The 24,231-nt window shown below is 43.8% G+C and overlaps 1 protein-coding gene across 1 annotated transcript in view; it reads left to right on the top strand.

Annotated features, from left to right (window-relative positions):
* Positions 1-18,152, top strand: part of LOC134360107 (transcriptional repressor scratch 2-like) — a 42,299-nt gene extending 24,147 nt beyond the window's left edge. The window contains exon 2 of the mRNA XM_063074190.1: positions 17,425-18,152. Coding sequence (XP_062930260.1) covers positions 17,425-18,143 — 719 coding nt within the window. The 3' untranslated portion in view covers positions 18,144-18,152. The remainder of the gene's footprint in view (positions 1-17,424) is intronic.
* The last annotated feature ends 6,079 nt before the right edge of the window (positions 18,153-24,231 follow it).

Raw genomic sequence — 24,231 nt, 5'->3', positions numbered from 1 at the left:
ACGCCACTGTCTGTATGGAGTTTGTACCAGCTTTCTCCCACAGTTCAAAGCCATGCTGGTTGGTAGGTTAACTGGTCATTATCAATTGCCCTGTGATTAGGCTGGGGTTACATCGGGAGTTGCTGGGTAGCACAGCTCCAAGGGCTGGAAGGGCCTATTCCGCAGTGTATCTCAGTAAGTTAAAAAAAATCACCTTAATATGGCCAGTCTTCATGCTGTCATATTTCTGATCAGTGGTGTCCCACAGGATACTCTGGATCTGTTATACTGCTGTTGATGACAGAAAACACATTTAGAATCTCTCTTGCTACTGATGTTCATATAAGATTATGAAAGGTCTATGACAGAAATCAAGAAGAAGGTAAAAGATGATTAACTTCATCTGTCACGTTGACATCGAAACATACAACAAAATATGTTGTTTGCGTCATCGTTTATGATGTGCTGGGGGCAGCCCACAAGTATCACCACCCTTTCAACACCAATGTTGCATACCCACAACTTACTAACCCTAACTGTACGTTTTTAAAATGTGGGGTGTCACATCGCGTCTGGATCACACCCTTGGTGTGTAGATCCTGTGAACCGTTTAGAACATAGAATAGTACAGTACCGTACAGGCCCTTCAGCCCACAATGTTGTGCTGACCCTGAAACACTGCCTCCTATATAACCCCCCACCTTAAATTCCTCCATATACCTGTCGAGTAGTCTGTTAAACTTCACTAGTGTATCTGCCTCCACCACTGACTCAGGCAGTGCATTCCACGCACCAACCACTCTCTGAGTAAAAAACCTTCCTCTAATATCCCCCTTGAACTTCCCACCCCTTACCTTAAAGCCATGGCCTCTTGTATTGAGCAGTTTATCACTTCATAAGAATGAAGACTACATCACTCTATACCAGGACGTGCCTCTCTTCTCATTACAGTCAATGGGGAGGAGGTACAGAAGCCTGAAGACCCACACACAATGTTTTAGAAACAGATTCTTCACATCCGTCATCAGATGTCGGAACAGTCCATGAAGCCATGAGCACTACCTCACTGCTCCTCTTTTGCACGATTTATTCATTGTAACTTATAGTAATTTTTGTGTGTTCCGCTGCAGCACTGCCACAAAACATTTCATGACAGATTTCTGTGATAATAAACCAGTTTCTTGATCCTGAATGTATTTTAAATGCATTTCATTGACTGTAAACCTCCTTACAGCACCTTTTCTTCGTTTGGGACGTGTACATGCCACAGAGGACAGTCCCAATTGTGTCTCCTTAACTAGCCCTCAGGTACTAATGGGAATATACCCCTGAACTGCTCTGGGCAGTTGTTCAGCTGCTGAGGTCAATGCTGCGAGATTAATTTCATTACGTTTGTGTTTTGACATGGTTTGATGCAACTGAGTGGCTTGCTAGGTCTCTTCAGAGGAATGTTTGAGGGCAGGCTTCACCTCCATGAAGGCCATTCATAAGCCAAGTGGGTTTTACTGACAATCTGGTAGTTTCATGATCACCTCTCTCCAGCTCAATATTCCAGATTTTGTTACTAATTGAATGACCCAGCTGCCATGGTGGGATTTCAACTCACGAGAACTTAAAAGATGATGCACAATTGTACATTTTCATCATCTCCTGTACCTAATAAAGTGGTCACTGAGTCTATGTTCCTGGTCGTCTGCTGCTGTAGCCCATCCATTTCAAGGCTCGACGTGTTGTGCATTCAGAGATGATCAGCAGCACACCACTGTTGTAACTTGACAGCTGTGAGTTGAATTACTATTGCCTTCCTGTCAGCTTGAACCAGTCAGACCATTCCCCTCTAACTTCTCTCATTAACAAGATGTTTTTTGCCCTCAGAACTACTACTCACTGGATGCTTTTTTTGCTTTTGCACCATTCTCTGTTAGCTCTAGAGGCTGTTTTGCGTGAAAATCCCAGGAGATCAGTAGTTTCTGAGATACTCAAACCTCCCCATCTGGCACCAACAATCATTCCCTTAGATCATTTATATCACATTTCATGGTCAAAATCACTGAGATCACATTTCTTCCCCATTCTGATGTTTGGTCTGAACAACAACTGAACCTCTTGACCATCTCTGCATGCTTTTAAGCACTGAGTTGCTGCCACATGATTGGCTGATTAGATATTTGTATTAATAAGTGTAACTAGTAGAGTGGACACTGAGTGTAGGAGACACAGAACAACACAGCCCAGTAACAGACCTTCAGCCCATTACCTTGTGCAGGCCTTTGATCCTTCTCTATGATCAATCTAACCCTTCCCTCCTCCATAGACATTAGCCTCCATTTTTCTTCCATCCATGTGCTTATCTAACAGTCTCTTAAATATCCCTAAAGTATCTGCCTCTAGTACCCCTGGCAGTGATTCCAGGAACCTGCCATTCTTGGTATAAAGAAGAAACTATCTTTGACATGAGTCTTAACCTGTTGTCCGTTCATCTTTAGAACAATGACCTCTGGTTTTGGCCATTGCCTTCCTCCTCCCAATCCCCCCTCCCCCCACAGGGAAAGAAGCATAGGCTTTCCACTCTATCCATTCCATTTATAATCTTATACACATCCATCAAGTCACTTCTCACCTTCCTTTGCACCAAAGAGAAAAGCCCTAGATCGCTAAGCGTTTCCTCATAAGACATGCTTTCTAATCCAGGCAGCAACCTAGAAAATATCCTTTGTACCTTCTCTAAAACTTCCACAACCTTCCTATAATTTCTAAAATAGATTCATCATTAAACTACATATCTGTCACCACATAGCACCTTGAGATTAATTTTCTTGTGAGCATTAGAAGAAAGAAATGCAATAGAATCAATGAAAAACTACAAAGGCTGACAAACAATATGTAAAAGAAGACAAATGATCAAATATAAAACAAATAAACAAACAAACAAATAAATAAATAATGTTGAGGACATGAGTTGTAGTGTCCTTGACAGTGAGTCCATAGGTTGTGAATCAGTTTGGTGTTGAGGTGAGTGAAATTATATATGCTGGTTCAGGAGTCTGATGATTAAGGCTAATAACCTCCTGTACCTCATGTTGTGGGACCAAAGGCTCCTGTATCTCCTACCCAACAGCAGCAGCTAGTAGAAAGCATGGCCTGGATGTTGCTCTCTTGTGGCACTGCTCCTTATAGAAGTCTCAATAGATGTACTCCAAGTGTGGTCTAACCAGAGTTTTATTACCTCGCAGTTTTTGAACCCAGCCCCTCAACTAATGAAGGCCAACATACAGTACCACACACCAACTTAACCACCCTATCAACCTGGATTGTGAAAATCTATGTTCAGTGAGAGCTTTGGTAGCTCTGCCTTTCTCTAATACTTGTAGCCATTTTTTATTGAGTAAACGTGCACCCTCCTGCACCATACTGCGGTACATTAGTGTCCTGAATATACACTGCACATTTCTGACTGCAAAACAAGCCAAGACCTTTTAGCGTTCAGTAGCTGTCAAGCAGTAAGGATTCGTTATTCTGTAAAGCAAAACAAAATCAAGAACTATACTGGGAAATAATCCGTGGGAACAGTGGTCCCACTCCGCTCAGGAATATTTCTTCCCACATCTTGAACAGTGATTTATGTAAATTGTTTAATAAATCTTATAGCAAACATCACGTTCCATGTTGAATCACAGTATAGCTCGTGTTATGACAGTGTTGTATTTATGAAATACTGTCCGTATCATAATTTTCTCTAACGTGAACACTTGACAAAAATAGACAAAATTTGTTGTTCCTCATGCATTTTGAGTTTACTTAGCTTTTCCTTCACATTAATTCTGTAAGAATAATTTTTTATGAACACAAGTCATTCTGCAGATGCTGGAAAGTCAGAGCAACACATGCTAAATGCTGGAGGAACTCAGCAGATCAGGCAGCATCTATGGAAATAAATAGATAGTGCATGTTTCAGGCTGAGACCCTTCTTCAGGACTGGAAGGGGGGGAAGACACCAAAATGAAAAGGTGGGGGAGTGAAAGAGGATTAGCTAAAAGGCGATAGGTGAAGCCAGGTGAGTGGGAATGTTCTAGAAGGAGGGGCACTAGGGGCAGGTGATAAGCAGGAGAGGAGAAGAGGTGAGAGGTCAGAGTGGGGAATAAAAAAAGAGAGAAAGGGGAGGAAAAAAAATTACCAGAAGGAAAAATCGGTGCCACTCCATCCTGAGAGTGGCCTCATCATGGCAAAAGAGGAGGCCATGGACTGACGACAGTACGGGAATGGGGTTAGGAATTAAAATGGTTGGCCACCGGGAAATTCCGCTTTTGGTGGATGGAGCAAAGGTGCTCGATAAAACGGCCTCCCCAATTTACATCGGGTCTCAAATTGTAGAGGAGGCCACATTAGGAGCAGCTGATACAATAGACAACCCCAACAGATTTGCAGGTGAAGTATTGCCTCACCTAGAAGGACTGCTTCATGGTCCTAAGCAATTTTTCCAGATGAGACAACACCTCGTGCATTACAAACATGTCAGGCATAAATTAACATAACATTGTACATAATTTACATGACAAAATAAACATAATAACATTAGTGCAAGTTGAGAGGAAGAGAAAAAGAGATATACTTCAAGTTAGTCATAAACACAAGCGATTCTGCAGATGCTGAAAATCCAGAGCAAATCACACAAAATGATGGAGGTAGTTAGGTCAGGCAGCACCTATAGAAATCAATAAACAGTCGGCGATTCAGGCTGAGACTCTTCATCAAATCCTGATGCTGCCTAACCTCCTGAGTTCCTCCAGCATTTTGTGTGTGTCAGTCCGAGGGAGTGTTGGGTTTTTCCAGGTTGGTTCAAGAACCCAGTGGAGGAGAGAAGAGGAGAAAACAAAGGTTAGAAAGAGAGAGTGAGAGAAATAGAATGAAGACACAGAGGAAGAGACAGACAGATAGAGTAATAAATGCACAGAGAAAAGGAACTATCTTACAGTACAATAACTTTAGCCAGTTTTACAGATACATGAATCTTTTCAAAGTTCAAAGTCCAGGTCATGCTCCCTTCTCACTGCTGCCATCAAGAAGAAGGTACAAGAACCTCAGGGCTTGAACTACCAAGTTCAGGAACAGTTATTACCCCTCAGTCGTCAGGCTCTTGAACCAAAGGGTATAATTTCATTCAACTTCACTTGCCCCATCATCGAAATGTTCCCACAACCTATGGACTCACTTTCAAAGCCTTTTTGTCTCATGTTCTCGATATTTGTTGCTTATTTATTTATGAAAGAACATAAACATAGAAGTCTACAGCACATTACAGGCCCTTCGGTCCACAATGTTGTGCCAACCATGTAACCTACTCTAGAAACTGCCTAGAATTTCCCTAGCTCATAGCCCTCTATTTTTCTAAGCTCCATGTACCTATCTAAGAGGCTCTTAAAATACCCTATTGTATCTGCTTCCACCACCATCGCTGGCAGCCCATTCCATACACCCACCACTCTCTGTGAAAAACCTACCTCAGTACCTATTTCTAAGCACCTTAAAACTATGCCCCCTCGTGTTAGCCATTTCAGCCCTAGGAAACAGCCTCTGGCTATCCGCACGATCAATGCCCCTCATCATCTTATACACCTCAGTCAGGCAATTATTATCATTATTCCTTTATTTTTGTACTTGCACAGATTGTTGTCTTCTGTGCTCTGGTTGAACACCCTAGTTGGGTTGGGTGGCCTTTCATTGATTCTGTTATAGTTATTACTCTAGATTAGTTGAATATACCCTCAAGAAAATGAAACTGGGAGTTGTATATGGTGACCTATAGGTACTTTGATAATAAAATTTACTTTGAACTTTGAAGTTATATATATAATAAATAATAAATAACAGAAGAGAGAGAAGGAAAGCTGTGGCAGTGACTACCCAGCCGTGGCCATCAGCCTTCGTGTGCAGCAGCCGTGCCAAGGACTGCCGCTCAAGAACCGGCTGATTCAGCCACAGCCGACGCTGTTCCACACCCAACCGAGTCCTAAACCGGGTGCATCCATCGTCTACTTAGACAGACGGAGCCATTATTATTATTATATCATTATCATTAATAAATAAACAAACAATTCAATAAATAATACTGAGAACATTGTCCTTGAAAGTGAGTCCATTGGTTGTGGAACCAGTTCAGAATTGAGGTGAGTGATGTTATCCATGCTGGTTCAGGAACCTGATGATTGAGGGGTAATAACTGTTTCTGAATCTGGTGATGTGGGACCTAAGACTGCTGTACCTCCTTCTGATAGCAGCAGCAAGAAGAGAGCATGGCCTTGATGATGGATGCTGCTTTCTTGCGGCAGTGCTCCTTGTAGATGCACTCAATGGTGGAGAGGGCTTTGTCTGTGATGGTCTTTAAAATGATTTAACTTCTTTAACCACAGTGGTGGGATTAGAACTCTCAATTGCTGGACTGATTTGTAGCACGAGCACTAGATCACAGCATTCCCCATCAGATGCCTGATCAGCAGTGCTGCAGGAGAGGAATAGAGGGAGTGCACAGCTTGACATAGCATGTGAGCTAAAAATAAAAAGAATTAATCCTGATGCCAGAAGTATTGCAGGTTTTGCATTAATAGTTTGCTAAATAGAGTCTAAGGACTTGAAATCACACTGTGAGATATTAATAACAAGGTTGTGAGATGTGTTTGTCTGCTGCTTTCACAGATTACTCTACCTCACAGCATTCACTGAAGGCAATTCACTGCAGACCAAGTACTGTGATATGTTATTTATTTATTTAGAGATACAGTGCCGAACAGACCCTTCCAGCCCAACGAGCCGCACCACACAGCAGCTCACCATTTTACCCCAGCCTAGTCACAAGACAATTTACAATGACCAGTTAACCTGTCAACCAGTATGCCTTTGGACTGTGGGAGGAAACCAGAGCTCCAGGAGAAAACACACATGCTTCACGGGGAGAGGGTACAACCTCCTGACAGATGGCGCCGGAACTGACCTCTGAACTCCAGAAAGCCCTGAACTGTAAAACATCGCCTTAACCGCTACACTACTATGGCACCCCCATATCGGGGAACACGATATTGTGCTGCATGAATCAAACCCTCTTGTTTATAAAACACATTAACACCTTGCAAAGATTTGGACAGTGCAGCGCAAATGCATTCTCATAGAAACATAAAAAACCTACAACACAATACAGGCCCTTCGGCCCACAACGCTATGCCGAACAGGTCCTTACCTTAGAAATTACCTAGGGTTACCCATAGCCCTCTATTTTTCTAAGCTCCATGTACCTGTCCAGGAGTCTCTTAAAGGACCCGATTGTATCTGCCTCCACCACCGTCGCCGGCAGCCCATTCCACGCACTCATCACTCTCTGCATAAAAAACTTACCCCTGACATCTCCTCTGTACCTAGTTCCAAGCACCTTAAAACTGTGTCCTCTCATGTTAGCCATTTCAGCCCTAGGAAAAAGCCTCTGACTATCCACATGATCAATGCCTCTCATCATCTTATACACCTCTATCAGGTCACCTCTCATCCTTCATCCATTCTCTTCAGGCACTAAGCTAATAATTTGGACTTGATTTTTTTTTTAGACTTTATTTTCAACTCACTTTGTGGACAGATGTTTATACGGCCATTATTTAGTTATTTAAAAGAAAAGTGCTCCAAAATTTGATGAAGGGTCTTGACCCAAAACATCGACAGTTTATCCCTCTCCATAGATACTGCCTGGCCCGCTGAGTATCACACATGTTGTGTGTGTTGTTCTGGATTTCCAGCATCTGCAGATTCTCGTGTTTATGATTTGCTGCTCCACCATTTTAGAGTGTAATCAAATAATTTGTGCACATTTAAAGACACATTACCTTTTTAAATATTATCACCAATTACCAGATCACCGACATCAAAATCAGAATCAAAATCAGTTTTAGTATACCGGCAGGCGCCAGGAAATTTGTTGTCTTCACAGCAGCAACAGTACAATGAAAACCATGATTTACAGTAAGTATATATATATATATATATATATAAAATAGTTAAATAAGTAGTGCAAAAATAATAAGTATAAAAGTACTGAGGTAGTGTTTATGGGCTCAATACCCATTCAGAAATTGAATGGCAGAGGGGAAGAAGCTGTTCCTGAATCACTGAGTGCATGCCTTGAGGCTTCTGTACCTCCTCCCTGATGGTAGCAATGAGAAGAGGGCATGTCCTGGGTGATGGGGGTCTTTAATGATAGATGAGGCTTTTTTGAGGCATTGCTCCTTGCAATATAGATAGATGAGCGTCATAAGAATTCATTCCTGCCTGTGGCCATCAAACTTTACAACTCCTCCCTTGGAGGGTCAGACACCCTGAGCCAATAGGCTGGTCCTGGACTTATGTCCTGGCATAATTTACATATTACTATTTAATTATTTATGGTTTTATATTGCTATATTTATACTCTATTCTTGGTTGGGGCAACTGTAACGAAAATCAATTTCCCTCGGGATCAATAAAGTATGAGTACGACTATAACTAAAATGCCCTGGATACTACAGAGGCTAGTGCCCATGATGGAGATGACTAAGTTCACAATTGTCTGCAGTTTCTTTTGATCCTGTGCAGGAGCACCCCCAGGCCCACATACCAGTTGTTGATTCAGCCAGTAAGAATGCTCTCCACAGTACATCTGTAGAAAATTGTGAGTGTCCTTGGTGACATACCAAATCTCTTCAAACTCCTAATGAAATATAGCCACTGTTGTGACGTCTTTGTAACTGCATTGATATCAAATGCCTCTCATCAGTATTTGCCACAAAGACATAATGTTTTGAAAGCAAGATAAATAAAAGAATAAATTCCAAATTGCTGGTATTTATTGCCAACATGACATTTTACTTGCACAGAGAAAGAAGATATTCTTTTAACTAAGCCTTTGGGAATTATTTTGTTCGGTTTCTAACAGCTAGAACCCAAAAAAAAAAATCAAACCTTGCATTTAATGGTGTGCAGGTGCAACAGGTTATCAAGAAGGCAAATGGAATGTTGGCCTTCATTGTTAGAGGGATTGAATTTAAGAGCAGGGAGGTTATTCTGCAACTGTACAGGGTACTGATGAGGCCACACCTGGAGTACTACATGCAGTTCTGGTCTCCATACTTGAGGAAATATATACTGTCCTTGGAGGTGGTGCAGAGGAGGTTCACAGGTTGATTCCAGATAAGAGGAGGTGTCAGCATTTGAGGAAAACTGAGTCACTTGGGATTTTTTACTCACTGGAATTCAGAAAAATGGAATGGATTCCAATAGAAACATATAAAATTATGAAGAAAATATATTAGATAGAAACAGTAATGTTGTTTCTACTGCTAAATGAGATGAGATCTGGGAGACATAGCCTCAAGATTCATGGAAATAGATTTAATGTGAAGGTGAGGAGAAACTGCTTTTCCCAGAGAGTAGTGAATCTGTAGAGAAGTAGTAGAGGCTGCCCGATTAAATGTTACAGTAAACTTGAGAAAGTCTGCAGATGCTCAAAATCCACACACAAGATGCTGGATGAATTCGGCAGGTCAGGCAGCATCTATGGAAATGAATAAACAGTTGATGTCTCAGCCTACGACATTACTTCAGGACTAAAAATGAAGGGGGAAGACTTCAGAATAAAAAGGTGGAGGAAGGGGAAGGAGGCTAGTTGGAAGGTGGAAGGGGAAGGAGGCTAGCTGGAAGATGAAAGGTGAAGCCAAGTGGGTGGGTAAGGTAAAGGGCTGGAGAAGAAAGAATCTGATAGGAAAGGAGAGTGGACCACAAGAGAAGGGGAAGGAGGGCGGGACACAGGGGGAAGTGATAGGCAGGTGAGAAGAGGTAAGAGGCCAGAGTGGGGAATAGAGGAAGAGGAGTGGGGAAGAAGTGTTTTTACTGGAAGGAGAAATCGATGTTCATGCCATCAGGTTGGAGGCTAACCAGTCAGAAGTTAAACTGTTGCTCCTCCACCCAGAGGGTGGCCTTATCTTGACACAAGAGCAGGCAATGGACTGACATGTTGGAAGGGAATGGGAATAGGAATTAAAAAGTTTAGCCTTCAGAAAGTTCTGCTTTTGGCAGATGGAGCAGAGGTGCTGGACGAAGTGGTTCCCCCAATTTACCCTGGGTCTCACCAATGTAGAAGCGGCTACATCGAGAGCATCGGACACAATAGACAACCCCAGCAGATTCACAGGTGAATTATTGCCTCAGCTGGAAGGACTGTTGGGGCCCTGAATGGCGGTGAGGGAGGAGATGAATGGGCAGGTGTAGCACTCGGGCCACTTGCAGGGTTACGTGTGGGGAGGGACAAATGGACAAGGGAATCATGGAAGGAGTGGTCCCTGAGGAAAGTGGAGGAACGGGAGGGGTGAGTCCACAGGTTGTGGGAGGTGTTCAGTGATGGGCAAGTGAAGTCGCGTGAAGTTATCCCATCTGGTTCAAGAGCCTGATAGTTGAGGAATAATAACTGTTCCTGAACCTGGTGGTGTGAGTCCTGAGGCTCCTGTACCTCCTTCCTGATTGTTGAGGGGTAATAACTGTTCCTGAACCTGGTGGTGTGAGTCCTGAGGCTCCTGTACCTCCTTCCTGATGGTTGAGGGGTAATAACTGTTCCTGAATCTGGTGCTGTGTGGTCCTGAGGCTCCTGTACCTCCTTCCTGATTGTTGAGGGGTAATAACTGTTCCTGAATCTGGTGGTGTGAGTCCTGAGGCTCCTGTACCTCCTTCCTGATTGTTGAGGGGTAATAACTGTTCCTGAACCTGGTGGTGTGAGTCCTGAGGCTCCTGTACCTCCTTCCTGATGGTTGAGGGGTAATAACTGTTCCTGAATCTGGTGCTGTGTGGTCCTGAGGCTCCTGTACCTCCTTCCTGATTGTTGAGGGGTAATAACTGTTCCTGAACCTGGTGGTGTGAGTCCTGAGGCTCCTGTACCTCCTTCCTGATGGTTGAGGGGTAATAACTGTTCCTGAATCTGGTGCTGTGTGGTCCTGAGGCTCCTGTACCTCCTTCCTGATTGTTGAGGGGTAATAACTGTTCCTGAACCTGGTGGTGTGAGTCCTGAGGCTCCTGTACCTCCTTCCTGATGGTTGAGGGGTAATAACTGTTCCTGAATCTGGTGCTGTGTGGTCCTGAGGCTCCTGTACCTCCTTCCTGATTGTTGAGGGGTAATAACTGTTCCTGAATCTGGTGCTGTGTGGTCCTGAGGCTCCTGTACCTCCTTCCTGATTGTTGAGGGGTAATAACTGTTCCTGAATCTGGTGCTGTGTGGTCCTGAGGCTCCTGTACCTCCTTCCTGATTGTTGAGGGGTAATAACTGTTCCAATAAGACCTACAACCAGTGGCATAGGATTGGCTTGGGTGTGCTTTCTGACTGAAAGTTCCGTTTCTGGCCAGGCTACTTTAGTACTTTGTCCAGGTCTAGAGCTTTTGCTTTTGGATGTTACTGCACAAGTTCTTTGTGCTTCATGAACATTTCATGTTTCATTCTCAAACAATCCAAAGAATCTCAAAGAATATGTCTGAGATTTTTCATTTTATTTTGAAGATTTGGCTTAGATAAGTATAGAACACAGTACAGCATAGCAACAGGTGTTTACACAGTCCTTTATAGTTGCGTGGTATAATTTATGCCAATTTTACACTAAATGGCCACTTTATTAGGTACAGCTGGAACCCAGTGTAGCCCCTCTACCTCAAGTTTCAATAAATTGTGTATTCAGAGATGCTTTTCTGCACAACACTGTTGTAACCCATGCTTATTTGAGTTACTGTCGCCTTCCTGTCCGCTTGAACCAGTCTGGACACTCTCCTCTGATCTCTCTCATTAACAAGGCATTTTCCCCCACAGAACTGCCACTCACTGGTAGGTTTTTGTTCCTTGCACCATTTGCTGTAAATTTTAGAGACTGTTGTGCATGAAAATCTCAGATCAGCAGTTTCTGAGATACTCAAACCACCCCGTCTGGCACCAACAATCATTCCACAGTCAAAGTCAGTTAGATCACATTTCTTCCTCATTCTGATGTTTGGTCTGCACAACAACTGAACCTCTTGACCATATCTGCATGCTTTCATACTTTTGAGTTACTGCCACATAATTGGCTGATGAGATATTTGCATTAGTGAGCAGGTGTACAGGAGTACCTAATAAAGAGGCCACTGATTGTACATTCTTTGTGTTGTCTGTACCAAAGTGCCTGTGATGTAGCTGCAAGCAAGATTTTCATTGTACTAGTACCTCACCATGCATGTGCACATGACAATTAACTCAGTTTGATTTGATCATGATGCCAGAGGCAACACAGTAGCGTAGTGGTTAGCACAATGCTTTACAGTACCAGTAACCCGGGTTCAATTCCCGCTGTTGCCTGTAAGGAGTTTGTATGTTCTCTCTGTGACCACATGGGTGTCCTCCCACAGTCCAAAGACCTATCCGTTGGTAGGTTAATTGTACACCGCAAATTGTCCTGAGTTTAGGCTAGGATCAAATCCAGGACTGCTGGGTAGTGTGCCTTAAAGGCTGGAAGGTCTATCTCTATAAATAAACAAATAAACTCATCCTATCTCCTTCACATGGTTTATATCCCTCCATTGCCTTTCTGCTTAAATGCCTCTTAAGCAACAAACAATCTGCTGGAGCAACTCAGCAGGTTGAGCAACATCTGAGGGAGGAAGGTATCTGTCGACATTCCAGGTCAAAACCCTGCATCAGTCCTGAAACATCGCCAGTTCTTTTCCCTCTACGAATGCTGCTCAGTCTACTGAGTTCTTCCAGGAGTTCTGTAGTCTCCTAAAGGACTCTTGGGTGCTGACATTTAGATGTCTGGATGCTGGCAACCGGCATTTCATCATCATGTGTTGTGTCGTATGATGTGGGCGATCACAGTCCTTCCGTGACCATGATTGTTCTTGGCAAATTTTTCTACAGAAGTGGTTTGTCATTGCTTTCTTCTGGGCAGGGTCTTTACAAGATGGGTGGGCCCAGCCATTATCAATGCTCTTTCGGGATTGTCCACCTGGTGTCAGTGGTCTTGCGATATGCACCAGTTGCTGATATGACGATCCACCACCTGCTCCCATGGGTTTCACGTGACCCTGATTGGGGGGGGGGGCTAAGCGGGTGCTACACCCTGACCAGGAGTGATCTGCAGGCTAGTGGAGGGAAGGAGCACCTTACACCCCACACCCCACCACCCATTGACATTTAGCAGTGAAAAAAAATGATAAGCCCTTTGTTTCTGTGGTTGGATTGGGAGTGACCATGGACAAGTCAATCACAAAACAAGCACATTTAGTGCATTAATCTGCAGTAAACTTAGCCAGCTCCATCATGGGCACTAGCCTGCCCACCACTGAGGACACCTTTAAAAGGCAATGCCTCAAAAACTGGCATCAATCATTACAGACCCCCACCACCCAGAACATGCCCTCTTCTCATTGCTACCATCAGAAAGGAGGTACAGGAGCCTGAAGACACACACTCAACATTTCAGGAACAGCTTCTTTCCCTCTGCCATAAGATTTCTGAAATAACCCACGAACACTACCTCACTATTTTCTGCTCTCTTTTTCTACAACTTATTTTTATCTATATTTATTATTATAATTTATGGTAATAGTTTACATATTGCATAATAATTTCCCACTCAGGATCAATATAAGCACTTAATATTATTATTATTAGGAGTAGTAGTAGTAGTGCAATCACTCAAGTGGAGTAATATGTTTACTGAAGGGTTGTCTATAGTTGGATTCTCGGATGTCTGTAGAGGCCGATTCAGGATCCACATATTCCTGTGCAGTGTGGGTACGAGTAAGTGGTGGCTGTGGTCAGTGGTCGGGTCTTTTGGTTGTTCAGTCTCTCCTTTCACAGCCGCCACTTGTTCTCTGTGGCACAGCGGAGGTTGTTCTCATGTAGTGAGGCTCCCTCCTGAACAGATTTCCTCCAGGTGTATCTATCCAGTGTGATGTCTTCCCAGGTTTCAGATGTAATGTTGAATTACTTCAAGCTTATTTTCATGCTACCCTTGAAGCACTGTACTGCTGAAACCAAACAACAAATTTCACAGTGTAAGTCAGTGATATATCAGTCTGTCTCCGATTTAAATTCTCCTCCTAACTTTTTCTCTTCTATTCTTCCTTTGCACTTTTTTTTCTATTTTAATTTAAGGTAATGTTTTTGTCTTGCACTGTACTGCGGCCACAAAAAAACATATTTCACAAGTCAGTCATAATAAACCCGATTTTGAAGAGATGGTGGCCAAATAGGACCTGTGTGAGTTAGAGATGGTGTAAAGTCAAACTACACACCTTTTTCTATTTCGCCTCTTTAACTCCCTATCCTGCTCTCACTTTGATTTCAAGGAACATCACCACATCGTCCTTCGGAGGACCACCCTATTGTCCTTCGGAGGACCACTTCATTGACCTCCAGAACAGAGTGCAGCATTCCAGACCCTGTACTGATTTCTCCAACTTCATGTGACACACTCTTTCTATCGTTATTTCCACCTGTAGTCATTTTGGTTCAATTTTCTTAACACTTTTACTATAGTCCGGCCTAATGACATGTCCCACTGACTCACTCTTTGTGACCTATAACTGACAGATGAGTGACAGAGTGTTTGACGAATCTGGATCTTCATTCGAATTAGTTTAGGAGAATGAGGCGGGATCTCATTGAAGCTTATAAAATATTGAAAGGCTTAGATAGAGTGGATGTGGAGAGAATGTTTCCTCTAGTGGGGGAGTCTAGGACCAGAGGGCACAGCTCATAACAGAGAGACGTCCCTTTAGAACAGAGATGAGGAGGAATTTCTTTAGCCAGAGAGTGAGCCCTGTCATTACTACAGATGACTATGGAGGTCAAGTCATTGGGTTTATTTAAAGCGGAGCTTGATAGCTTCTTAGTTAGTCAAGGCATCAAAGGGTTATGCAGAGAAGACAGAACGGGCTGAGATGGATAATAAATTAGCCACCAAAGAATGGCGGAGCAAACTCGATAGGCCAAATGCCTAATTCTGTTCCTGTGTCTTAGGTCTTGTTACGCAGATGTAGAAGCAGAAAGCAATCTTAACGACCTCACTGATTGCTAAATTAGCTCATTTAGTCTCACCCTATCAGAGATATTTTCTATCCATTCCCCCCACCTCAGTGCCAAATTAAACTGAGACTCCTCGGACCACACCCAATCCATATCCTCCAATCTGAGCACATTCATGTGTCCATCTAAACACCTCTTGAACTGCCCCAGTAGTACCTGCCTCCTCCACCACCCAAGGTCAAAGTCAATTTTATTATAATATGCACAAGTGCAGGTATGCACAGGTGCAATTAAGTTGGAATTGAAATTGGTTTAGTACTGTCACCTGTACCAAGATACATTGAAAAGCTTGTCTTGCTTATTGTTCATACAGATCAGATCATTACACAGTAGAAGGCAAACCATTACAGAGAAAGTGCAGTTCAGATAGACAATAAGGTGCAAGATCACAATAAGGTAGATTGTTCAAAGTTCAAAAGTAAATTTATTATCAGAGTACATATATGTCACCACATACAAGCCTGAGACTCTTTTTCCTGTGGGCATACTCAGCAAATAGATAGAATTATAACTATAACAGGATCAATGAAAAATCAACCAGTGTGCAGAAGACAACAAACTGCAAATAGAAATTGAAATAAATAAGGAGGACATGAAACAACAAGATAAATGAATTGAATTGAATTTATTTCTTACATCCTTCACATATATCAGGAGTAAAAATCTTTGTGTTACATCTGTCTAAATGTGCAATCATAGTAATTTATAATAAACAAAACAGTCAATGTAATATAGAGCACACTCAAGTCAGCAGGAGTTCATCAGTCTGATGGCCTGGTGGAAGAAGCTATCCTGGAGCCTGTTGGTCCTGGCTTTTACGCTGCGGTACTGTTTCCCGGATGGTAACAGCTGGAGTAGATTGTGGCTGGGGTAATTCGGGTCCCCAATGATCCTTCAGGCCCTTTTTACACACCTGTCCATGTAAATGTCCTGAATAATGGGAAGTTCACAACTACAGATGTGCTGGGCTATCCACACCACTCTCTGCAGAGTCCTGTGATTGAGGGTGAACATAGAACATAGAGATCTACAGCACATTACAGGCCCTTCGGCCCACAATGTTGTGCCGACCATGTAACCTACTCAGGAGACTGCCTAGAATTTCCCTAGCGCATAGCCTTTTATTTTTCTACACTCCATGTACCTATCTAAGAGGGTCTTAAAATACCCTATTAATACTGTAAAGCTTCAATTATCTTAAGTCACTCACGTGTTCAGAGTAAACCTAGAAACCCTCTTCTGTGCAGTTCAGCTACGGTACAGTTCTCATACCAGGCAGTGATGCAGCCAGTCAGGATGCTCTCAATTGTGCCCCTGTAGAAAGTTCTTAGGATTTGGGGGCCCATACCAAACTTCCTCAACCGTCTGAGGTGAAAGAGTCGCTGTTGTGCCTTTTTCACCACACAGCTGGTGTGTACAGACCATGTGAGGTCCTCGGTGATGTGGATGCTGAAGAACTTAAAGCTGTTTACCCTCTCAACCCCAGATCCATTGATGTCAATAGGGGTTAGTCTCCATTCTTCCTGTAATCCACAATCAGCTCCTTTGTTTTTGCAACATTGAGGGAGAGTTTGTTTTCTTGACACCACTGTGTCAGAGTCCTTAAAATGAGATCATTGGTTGTGGAAACATCTCAGTGGATGGGCAAGTGAGTGTAGTTGTCCCCTTTGTTCAGGAGCCTGAACAAAGGTCAAGGACACATCTTATTGTACAAGGGTCTGATAACAGCAGGATAGAAGCCGTCCTTGAGCCTGGTGGTAAGTGCTGTTAGGTTTTTGTATCTTCTGCTGGAGGGGAGGGGGAAAAGAGAATGTTGGAGGTGGGTGAGTCTTTGATTATATAAGCTACTTTACTGAGACTACAAGGATCCATGTGTGTGTGTGTGTGTGCGTGTGTGTGTGGGGGGGGGGGAGTGGTTTCTGCGATGTGCTGATCTGTGTCCACAACTCTGCAGCCGCATCACAGGAACAGAACATTAGATACACAACACACACGGGAAAAAAAACACTAACTATATAAAAGCCGTACCAGAAATAACACAATTTAAACAGAAATGAGGGGAAATCTGGCCTATTCTAGGCATCCTGTGTAAAAAAAACTTGCCTACACATCTCCTTTAAACTCTCTGCAACACCCCTCCCCCTAAGTACATGTCCTCTAGGACTTGACATTTCAACCGCGGGGGAGGGGGGTAGATTCTGACTACACGGTTCGTACTATTTCTGTCGTGATTCTGTAAACTTTTGTCGGGTCTCCCCTCAGCTTTCAGAAGACAAAATAAAAAGTGTCTGTTCGGTGTGTTGTAACCGTGCCTCTTTCCCTCCTCTTGTCCCCAGGGTACATCCACAGTTACATCAGCCCATCTGTGTACGAGAACGGAGCAGAGAGGCAGAGTGGTCTCGGGACCCCCGACCCTGTCTATACCAAAGTCAACGAGGTGTATGGAGACCCCGAGGGGCTGGAGCCCGACAGCCCGCAGTCGGGGCTCACCACCGGCTACTTCAGCGGGGAGGCGGCGGCGGTCAGCGAGGGCTACAGCATGGACGCCTTCTTCATCACGGACGGCCGGTCGCGGAAGCGTCCCGAGAGCGCGCCGCGGGAGCGCGCCCAGCGCCACACGTGCAGCGAGTGCGGCAAGACGTACGCCACCTCGTCCAACCTGAGTCGCCACAAGCAGACCCACCGCAGCCTGGACAGCAAGCTGGCCCGCAAGTGCCCCACCTGCTCCAAGGTCTACGTCTCCATGCCCGCTCTGGCAATGCACGTCCTCACCCACGACCTCAAGCACAAGTGCGAGACGTGCGGCAAAGCCTTCAGCCGCCCCTGGCTGCTGCAGGGGCACGTCCGCTCCCACACGGGCGAGAAGCCCTTCGGCTGCGCCCACTGCGGCAAGGCGTTCGCCGACCGCTCCAATCTGCGGGCGCACATGCAGACCCACTCCGCCTTCAAGCATTTCCGCTGCAAGCGCTGCAACAAAACATTCGCCCTCAAGTCCTACCTGAACAAGCACTACGAGTCTGCCTGCTTCAAGGGATCGCAGGAGGGAGATTCCTGAGCCCGCGTGTCCGTGTTAAAAGACGGGGTGGGCGGGCGGGTCAGAATGCAAAAAAAAATCCCACAGAGAAACGAAAGAAAACAAATTTAAAACACCTTTCTCCACCTCAAAGCAATACTTCTTGAGATTACTATAGGGACAAATTTTAAAAACGATGCTGGATCTTTGATTATGATTAACAAAAACCTCGGACAGTTCAGCTTGCAAAGCTGAGGCATGAAGCGAATGCAAGCCAGTCTTCCGCCTTTCGTTGAACAAGGACGGGAAGCGATTAGAAAGCACTAGAACAGTTGTGACTGTGAAGCACATACATGTGCATAAAGACGCGGACACGTGCACATGTACAAACTGGCATGTGCGCACACATACATACACGAACACACACATACACATCTGCACTCAGTGGCACGCATGCACGCACCTGTGAACTTGCCCTCCCAGTACATGCCAACTACACGTGTCGCCTGCATGCACACACACACACACACAAACACATGCACACACGCAAAGATGACCTCTTGTATTTTCGATGCTGCTTTTTGCTAATGAAGGGGGAAAATATTTATTGCATCTTCCAAGCTGAATGAATTGTACTCTACTTTTTAGGGGGAAAAATGTTGACTTTACGGGGTGCTTATATTTTCTGTTGACCTGAAGACAACACGGCGTTTCCGAGAGTGTTGCCTGGAGCGCGAGTGGAGGAGATCTCTCTTTCCCACAGCAGTAGAACTGTGCTGTCCCACCACATTAATCTACAGTAGGTTCCAGGAGGCTGGCTGCTGACTGAAGCCTTCTGAGGAGATGTGACGCCGGCCACTGTTGGAATTCTTGTGCTAACTGACAACCGAGGTAGCTGATTAGTCAGCAACTTGGTACAAAGGTGGGTAAGGAATATAATTCAAGAGGCATTCCTGCAAGATATATTCACCTGACCACAGAGAATACAGAATTTAAACAGATTCACCGTCACTACCTTTACCTTACTTGTGTTTGACACAAGCCTTTCCCACTGCTTCATCGCAACCTAACACCTTAATTTCTCTCACCTCTTTATCTATAAAACCATAAAGCATAAGGGCAGAATTAGGCCATTTGTCCCATTGTGTCTGCTCCACCATTCCCTCTTTTCCTCTGGTTTGAAATTCATCAGGGTCCATATTTTAACTTCAGACACAAAATGCTGGAGGAACTCAGGAGGCCAGGCAGCATCTATGGAGAAGTCTTTATCAGGACTGATGAAGGGTCTTGGCCTGAAATACCAACTGGTTTATTTCTCTCCATAGATGCTGCTGGGTTCCTCCAGCACTTTGTGTTTTTGCTCTGGATTTCCAGCATCTGCAGAATCACAGATTTATTTCCTTAGATGCTGCCTGGAACTGCAGAATCTCTTGTATTTTCCCATGAGCTCCCCCTTGACCTTCAACCTTCGTCTTCAAACAGTACAAAGTCCATACAGGCATGGTGGCTTCGTTGGTAGACAAGCCCCAATACAGAGACATGGGTTTGAATCCTGCTACAACAACGAGAGAATTTAAAATTAAATCAATCTGGGATAAAAAAAAAGAAAGCATCCCAATCATGAAATTGTGAAAATCCATCTTCAGTAATCTTTATGCAGTCTAGCCTCAGTGTGATTCAATCAAAGTGGATGACTCTGAAGTCTCCTCAGTCCATAAATGAGAAGAGATGCACAATAAATTGAAATATTGCCATTGAAAGCCACAACGCATGAAAAAAATGGTCCCTTCATTTCGATTTCCCCCATAACATCTCTACTCTTACCTTCTTATCAAGTAATCGTTCCACCTTCTCTTTTGTCACAAGCTATAACCCTCTAAGCAAGGAGTTCCCAACCTTTTTTAGGCCATGGACCTGGACCATTAACTGAGGCATCCATGGACACTCAGTTGGGGAACCCTGCTCTAAATCTTTCCTATCCATTTACCTGACCAATTTCCTTTCGGATGTTGTTAATGTTCCTGCCTCAACCACTTCGTCTAGCAGTTCATTCCATCTTCTTCTTAAGTCCATCACCTTTACTGGGGCATAGGCCACCAACAGCAACTCACCAGGGTCCTTTGTCCTGGGACAGTCTTACAAGTTGTCCCCAGGTGCAGCCCATCTTCAAAGATACTTCCTCTGCCAGGGTTGAGGTCTGTCGGTGTTTCTGTAGCTCTGGGTTTTTACAGATGGGGTTTGTAGTCCCATGTCAAACCTCCTCTTCGGAACCAGGCTTGGGGTGGAGTTAGTTCAGTTCATATATGGACTGAAAAAGTTGCCCCTAGGATTACCATTACATAAGTTCCTTCTCACCTTAAAACTCTGTCTTGTAGTTTGATCCCCCAACCTTGGGAGTAATACAGTGTGCATTGACTATGCCTATGCCTCTCATGAACTGCATGATGCATTTTAGGGAAATGCTTATTCAACATAGTTTCACTTCTTTAAACAACGGCTATTCTATATGGATTTGGCTGAAATACCTACTACTGTCAGGATGAATGTATCTTGTTGCAGGTATGCTCTGTGTTTTAAGTCCCTACAGCATATTTTTGCCTCAGTGCTGAACTTGCAATGCGTGCATGGAATAACAGTTTGCTTGGCCAGTTATAGTGATTCAGGGGCTGTCATTCTCCATGGTAAATAGGAAACTGGAAATTATCCCAGTAAATACTGACCGTCACCTTGGCAATAACCTCATCAGGAAGCTTTTAAGATGTCCAGTGGTACCATCTACACACAGTGGACACTTTATTAGATACCTCCTGTAGCTAATAAAATGGCCACTGCGTGTATGTCCAAGGTCTTCTTCTGCTGTAATCCATCCACTTCAAGTTTCGATGTATGTTGTATGTTCAGAGATGCTCTTTGGCACGCCACTGTTGAAACGTGTGGTTATTTGAGTTACTGTCACCTTCTTGTCAGCTTGAACCTGTCCGGCCATTCTCCTCTGACCTCTCTCATTAACAAGGAGTTTTCACTTCCAGAACTGCCACTCACTGGAATTATTTTTGTTTTTATTCGCACCATTCTCTGTAAACTCTTGCTGTGCATGAAAATCCCAGGAGATCAGCAGTTTCCGAGATACTCAAACAACCCTGTCTGGCACCAGCAATCATTCCACAGTAAAAAGTCACTTAGGTCCCACCTCTTCCCCCCCCCCCCCCATTCTAACGTTTGGTCTGAACAACAACTGAACCTCATGACCATGTCTGCATGCTTTTATGCTTTGAGTTGCTGCCACATGATTGGCTAATTAGATATTTGCATTAATGAGCAGGTGTACCTAATAAAGTGGCCACTGAGCGTAAATGCAAGTTCTGTCTTCACCGTCCGACTCAATCACTATGACTGTACATATGCATCGACAAGAATTGTCACGGTTATTTATTGTTGCCGGTGAAGAGGGTCCGTTTGTGTGGAACAGAGCAGAAAAAAATCTTTAATTTCCCCCCACATTAATATCACAAAGAAGCAATTAACTGAAGTATTTTAGAATGTGCCAACTAATTACTCTTTCTGTGGCGCAGTGTCCCTTTAAATCTATTGAGCTAATCACTATTGAGCCATGGATCAGTAACCCTTGAGTTGCCAAAGCGCTTGCCACTTTGAAGAAGAAAAAAAGATGTATTTCTTTTTATTTAAGTTTATGCAACTATTTATGTATTTAACTACTTATTTATGTCATTTATTTATGAGGTGAACATTTCACCTAAAGGGCCAGGAGTTTGTGTCCAGCTCCTGACAGCTGTGAACAATTTTATTTTTTAAGTGCATTTTTCTTTTTCCTTGTTGAAATGCATGGGTCATATGAGAAAAGGCAATTTGGGGAATTTGAATGAATGTTGATATTGTAAATAAGGCACTGTGCTGTATTCCAGCAATAATTCAACGATGCATGACTTCCTTTTCTCTCTCTAGTTTATTGTATTGTTAAAAAGAGAATCCAGGTATTGACTGCAGTATCAATTAGCAATGGAAATCAGGGATCTTGCAGGGGTTGGAACATGCTTCTGCCGATGAAATGTTAACCAGGCTTCCTTTGGTCGCAGGATCTGTGTGGGGCTGCTGCTTGCTCTTTCCTTTGGGTGCTTGAAGGTCAGCAGGGTCTCGATGGTCCGAATGCCTATTTCCTTTCCGGTGACTCTGTGACTCAAAGTAGTCACTGACTCTGGTTTTCAAGAGTTAGACTCAAGAAACTGGGGAAATCGTTCTGTTTTTAATCCCTTCCTGCATCAGACCTCTTATGGTTTTCCCTTCCCCTGTGACCATAAGACCATAAAAGTTCAAAGTTCTAGGTAAAATTTATTATCAGAAAACATACATGTCACCACATGCAAGCCTGAGATTCTTTTGACATAGGAGCTGAATTAGGCCATTTGGCACATCAAGTCTGCAGTGGCATTCCATCAAGGCTGATGTTATTTTATTTAGAAGTACAAAGCAGAATAGGCCCTTCCAGCCAATCTAGCTGCAACCCTGGACAATCCTGACTTAACCCTAACCTAATCACGGGACAATTTACAATGGCCAAATAACCATCCCGGTACTTTGGACTGTGGGAGGAAACTAGAGCATCCGGAGAAAGCCCACACATTCCACAGGAGGATGTACAAAGACTCCTTACAGAGGACGCCAGGATTGAACTCCAGATTCCAACGCCCTGAGCTGTAATAGCATTACGCTGACCGCTACACCACCGTGGTGCTCCAGCTAATTAATTTCCTTTTTTCTACTCTCACAAGAAAGTTCTGCGGCCTGAAACTTTTAACTTTTTCTCACCCCATGGATGCTGCCTTATCTGATGAAGGGTCTCAGCCCAAAACATCGGCTGTTTATTCATTTCCGTAGACTCTGCCTGACCTGCTGAGTTCCTCCAGCATTTTGTGTGTGTTGCCTCTGGATTTCCAGCATCTGCAGAATCTCTTGTGTTTCTGATCTGCTGAGTGTTTCCCAGCGCTTCCTCAGCAAATCTGCTGATGACTTCTAAAATCATAGTGACTATTATCCCTCTCAACCCCATTCTCCTGCCTTCTCCCCGTAACCTTTGACATCCTTGCTAATCAGGAACCTATGAACCTCTGCTTTAAATACACCCAATGACTTGGCCTCCACGGCCATCTGTGGCAATGAATTACACAGGTTCACCACCATCTGGCAAAAGAAATTACTTCTCATCTCTGTCCTTGTATTCTGAGGCCATGTCCTCTGGTCCTGGACTCCCCCACCATAGGAAACATCCTCGACATGACCGCTCTATCTTGGCCTTTCAATATGCGATCAGATTCAATGAGACCCCCTCTCCTCCTCATTCTTTTAAACTCTAGTAAGTGCAGGTCCTGTAGGAGGAGGCCTTGAGGTTCTTAACATAGAACAGAGAAAAGTCATGTGCAGGAACAGGCCCTTCAGCACATTCTATTGAACAAGGCAAAACTAAAGTGATCTCTTCTGCCAACAGAGGATCCATATCCCTCCATTCCCAGGATAGAGTGACATAGTTAATTCAGAAACAAAGGTTCTGAACTTAAAGAGGGGTAACTTTGAAGGTATGAGACGTGAATTAGCTAAGATAGACTGGCAAATGATACTTAAAGGATTGACGGTGGATATGCAATGGCAAGCATTTAAAGGTTGCATGGATGAACTACAACAATTGTTCATCCCAGTTTGGCAAAAGAATAAATCAAGGAAGGTAGTGCACCCATGGCTGACAAGAGAAATTGGGGATAGTATCAATTCCAAAGAAGAAGCATACAAATTAGCCAGAGATAGTGGCTCACCTGAGGACTGGGAGAAATTCAGAGTTGAGCAGAGGAGGACAAAGGGCTTAGTTAGGAAGGGGAAAAAAGATTATGAGAGAAAACTGGCAGGGAACATAAAAACTGACTGTAAAAGCTTTTATAGATATGTAAAAAGGAAAAGACTGGTAAAGGCAAATGTAGGTCCCCTACAGATAGAAACAGGTGAATTGATTATGGGGAGCAAGGACATGGCAGACCAATTGAATAATTACTTTGGTTCTGTCTTCACTAAGGAGGACATAAATAATCTTCCAGAAATAGTAGGGGACAGAGGGTCCAGTGAGATG

Source organism: Mobula hypostoma, chromosome 2 (assembly GCF_963921235.1).
Source record: "Mobula hypostoma chromosome 2, sMobHyp1.1, whole genome shotgun sequence".
Lineage (NCBI taxonomy): Eukaryota > Metazoa > Chordata > Chondrichthyes > Myliobatiformes > Myliobatidae > Mobula > Mobula hypostoma.
The sequence above is the reverse complement of the archived record's forward strand: the minus strand, read 5'-3'. Positions and strand labels throughout refer to the sequence as shown.